Raw genomic sequence first — 4,481 nt, 5'->3', positions numbered from 1 at the left:
ATTTTATTTTAAATAACTTTGTTGTCATGGTTTCTTTATTCTATTATTTGTCTATATGTGTATTATTACAAAGTTAATTCATATAAAAGCAATAATACTATAAATGTAATTGAATTCATAATATAAATTTCAATGATATATTATTATATATTAATATAAAATAAAGAGTCAGTTACTGACCGGTGAGGACGCTCTGAATCAGATCTTCAGTCTTTGCCGCTGGTTTGGTTGAGCCTGAATCATAATGGGATAAGATCTCATCAGATAAGATTCATGCATATCCAATAATACTCCTCATTTTTCTCTCCTGTCTTGTGGACGCTAGATTCGGATTAGTAGTGCACAGTACAGATTAATAGTTCAGTATCGAACCTGCATCAGATGAGATGATGTTGTGTGAGGTGTGTGAAGCTCTGACCTGTGGACTGTGGCTGTGTGCTGATCTGGGACACGGGTTTAGGAGCGGCGCTGCTGGGTGTGTGACTCAGTCCGTTCTCAACCGGGACGGGCTTGGGTTCGCTTTTAACCTCCGAAGGGTTTTCAACACCAGGATCCGCCTGAAGAACAAGGAACTTCATCATCAAAACCTCCACTACTATTCAAACTCTCACAGACTGCTTCATTACTAATTCATTACAATGACTTCTTTCATAAGCAGATGAATTCATTAGTAATGAGTAATGTGATTAGAGTTCAGATGGAGCAATTAGTGCAAGTGCAATCTGATCTACTATGTGATGGTCACGCGTACTCCGTCTGAGCACTTCAGCTCTTGGGGATCTGCTGGTGTCTGAGGTGTCTGTACCTCTTTGGTTTCTTTCTCCTCTTCTCCTTCCTCTAAAGTGAGCGCCGCCAGCTGTTTGGATCTCTGCTCCATCAGGTTGACGTATCTGATGGGGTTGGACAGCGCTTCGATGACATCTGATCAGCACAGAAACACACCGCAAACTCACAACACACTCCAGTCCTGCAGCTTTCAATCAGTTTCAATTATAACATTTTTCACAAAATCTTTCAAAAAAAAAAAAAAAAAACATCCAAAATAAAAGACAAAGAAATTCAAAAATATTCTATTTGATTTTATATAACATTGGCATTTTAGTTTACTTAACAGTTAACAATAATCAATTTTTAGTTAACAATTTTAACTTTCTCACAATATTTTGCAACTTCAAAAACATCCGAAATAATAGTCAAAAAAATTCAAAAAAATTATATTTTTAGCATTTTAGTTTACTTAACAATTAACAATAATAAATTTTTGTTAACAATTGTAACTTTCTCACAATATTTTGCAACTTCAAAAACATCCGAAATTCAAAAATATTCTATTTGATTTTATATAACATTGGCATTTTAGTTTACTTAACAATGAACAATTTTTAGTTAACAATTATAACTTTCTCACAATATTGTGCAACTTCAAAAACATCCGAAATAATAGTCAAAGAAAATTTAAAAATATTATATTTGATTTTATATATGACATCAGCATTTTAGTTAACAATTATCATTTTTCTACAATATTTTGCAACTTCAAAACTATTTAAAAACATCCAAAATAATAGCCCAAAATATTCAAAAATATTATATTCGATTTTATATATGTTATTCATTTCATTTTAATTTAGTTGACAATTAACAGCTTTTTTTAGTTAACAATTATAACCTTTTCACAATATTTTGCAACTTCAAAACCTTTCACAAAACATCCAAAATAATTGGAAAATAATTATATTTGATTTTATATATGACATTAGCACTTTAGTTTAGTTAACAATTAAAAAAATAACCGTTTTAGTTAACAGTTATAACATTTTTTTTTTTTTTTTTACAATATTTATTCTTCAAACCTTTCAAAAAATAATAATACTGCCCAATAGATAAAACCCAAATAAATACAAAAATATTTGATTTGATTTTATATATGACATTAGCATTTTAGTTTAGTTAACAATTAACATTTTTGGTAAACAATTATACATTTTCACAATAGTTTGTAATTTCAAAACCTTTCAAAAAAACACCTAAAATAATGGTCCAAGAAATTCAAAAATATTATATTTGATTTTATATATGACATTAGCATTTTAGTTTAATTAACAATTCAAAAATACCTGTTTTTAGTTAACAGTTATAATTTTTTTTTTTTTTTTTTACAATATTTTGCAACTTCAAAACCTTAAAAAAATAAGAAAACCTCCAAAATAATAGCCCAAAGTATTCAAAGATATTACATTTGATGTTATATATGACATAGTTTGTTTTGTTATTTAACAAATAACAGTCTTTAGTTAACAATTATAACTTTTTCACAATATTTCGTAACTTTTATATGACGTAAGCAATGGTTTGCCCCTTTTAAAGGCTTTTTTCTTATAGTGACATTTTGCTCATACAAGCGTAATATCTGAAGATTCATAACAGTTGGAAACCCTCAATGAAGAGGGCTTTTTTTTTTTCTTTTTGGCATTTTATGGGTCAGTTCATCTTTTAAAAAGGCCAGAAATCATCTTCATTTACATAAAGAATGTGTTATATTCAACATTTTCATAATAAAGAGCCAATAAAGTCCAAAACTATTATCAATAACTTTGATCACATTTACATAAGATAAAACTTCTGACATGTTGGGTCTGTATCACTGGTGATAAAATATTCAAATACATATTTGCATATTGAATGAATGATGCCTCATTTCTAGAAGTTTTCATAAGTGAAGTCACGTTGTTTCATGCGGTTTTAATAAAGCAAAGTTTGTGTTTTAATTAAAGAAAGGGAAAGTTTCTGCTGAGGAGGGCAGTGCTGTCCTTCCTCGGTGGTCTAACACCTTTTAACTAAACAGGTGCATTCTGGGTACTGGAGACGTCGATCTGTCCCACAATCCCTCGTCTCATAGTTTCGGGATGCAAATGAGGACCGACGAGAGCCGCTGGGATACAGATGGAAACGCTCCTCACAAAAACACTGTGGTGTCAAGTCATAATTCACACCAAAATAAGTATGTGTCACATGTAAATAATGCAAAGAAGCCTGACGGTTGATTTTCTTATTATGATCCAGACAGTTTGTGAGATGCACTCATATTTACCCTGGTATTCACACGGTACTCTGAGGTTATTTCACAGGACTCCACAGTAATACTATGGTACTTCTAGTGTTTTCTGACAGTGGCAGAGAAAGTTTCAGAGAGTAATGAGTTTCATACCGGCGAATGTATCGGGAACGTAGTCCTTCACCTCGATATTCACAAATATAGCGGGAAGAGTTAGAGCTTGATTCTTTTCATTTCTCAAACCGATGTAACGATAACCTGTGAGAATGTGACAAAATTATGTTTTAATAAAAGGAAAAGGTTGAACTATATCTGCATTTCATGTCACAAAACGTCTTATAATAATGCAATGCAATACAATAAAATACAATACAATGCTATTTTTATGTTGCAAAGTAATAATACAAAATTATCATTAATATACTAAAATAATCTAACTCTAATCTAAATTAAAATGATAAAAAAAAAAAAAAACATAAAATCAAAATGTAAACTGAAAATATATTTTATTTCCCCCTCACAATACAATACAATAAAAGAAAAATAAATTACAACTATATCTACATCCTCATGTTGTCAGATGTATTATTATTATTATTATTCAAATATTAAAACAATCTAAAATAACACTAAATTAAATGCTAAACTAACACATAAAATCAAAACAAACTGAAATAATTTTTTATATCCTCCTTCACAACACAATACAATAAAAGAAAAAAACTATATCTGCATTATAGTACATAAAATAAAAATGTAGCAACCTTCAATTCTTGAATCACAATAGATCGCAGTTAATCGATTTTATATATGGATACTCCCAGATTCTGGTAATAAATGAAGTTTGTGTCATATTTTAGCCTATGTGGAGAAGGTTTTGAATACTGTGTTCAACTTCTAAGTCATAAAGGTCGAACAGCCCTGGTTTAGTCAGTATAAATGAAACGCCGGTTTGTTGTCGTCAGTGTTGAGGAGAGTTACTTTTAAAAGTAATGCATTACAATATTGCGTTACTTCCTAAAAAGGTAAATAATTACGTTACTTAGTTACTTTTTATTGAAAGTAATGCGTTACGTTACTTTTGCGTTACGTTTTAAATCTGGGCTGGGCTTGCTTGTTTGCTTTTAATATAAAACGTTCTATTTTTGGCAAATATAAAAGCCTTTTCACAAAAACAAAAGCCTCAGGCTGATTCAGTAGAACGCAGAAGAAGAAAGTTCAACACTCTTCAGCAATAAAAAAAGAAGAAGAAATGTTAGTTTATCTTGTGTAATTTCTGCTTATTAGTATGGTTGGATCATCGAAGGTCAGCAGCAAATTGGTTAACAAAATGGGATTAAATGCACAAAGGATATTTGTATTATTTAACATATTTAATTAATGCAGCTTTGCGTCAAATTCTGAGTTGCTTTTAACTGTTTTTATT

General features: G+C 30.3%; 1 protein-coding gene across 1 annotated transcript in view; it reads right to left on the bottom strand.

Moving 5' to 3' along the window:
• Positions 1-4,481, bottom strand: part of LOC107707789 (1-phosphatidylinositol 4,5-bisphosphate phosphodiesterase beta-1-like) — a 62,293-nt gene that overhangs the window by 5,398 nt on the left and 52,414 nt on the right. Inside the window, exons 19-22 of the mRNA XM_016511882.1 lie at positions 3,209-3,313; positions 806-921; positions 419-557; positions 181-234 (exon numbers count right to left, since the gene is read on the bottom strand). Coding sequence (XP_016367368.1) covers positions 181-234; positions 419-557; positions 806-921; positions 3,209-3,313 — 414 coding nt within the window. The remainder of the gene's footprint in view (positions 1-180; positions 235-418; positions 558-805; positions 922-3,208; positions 3,314-4,481) is intronic.

Source organism: Sinocyclocheilus rhinocerous, unplaced genomic scaffold (genome assembly GCF_001515625.1).
Source record: "Sinocyclocheilus rhinocerous isolate Xijiao unplaced genomic scaffold, SAMN03320098_v1.1 scaffold805, whole genome shotgun sequence".
Taxonomy (NCBI): domain Eukaryota; kingdom Metazoa; phylum Chordata; class Actinopteri; order Cypriniformes; family Cyprinidae; genus Sinocyclocheilus; species Sinocyclocheilus rhinocerous.
The sequence above is the reverse complement of the archived record's forward strand: the minus strand, read 5'-3'. Positions and strand labels throughout refer to the sequence as shown.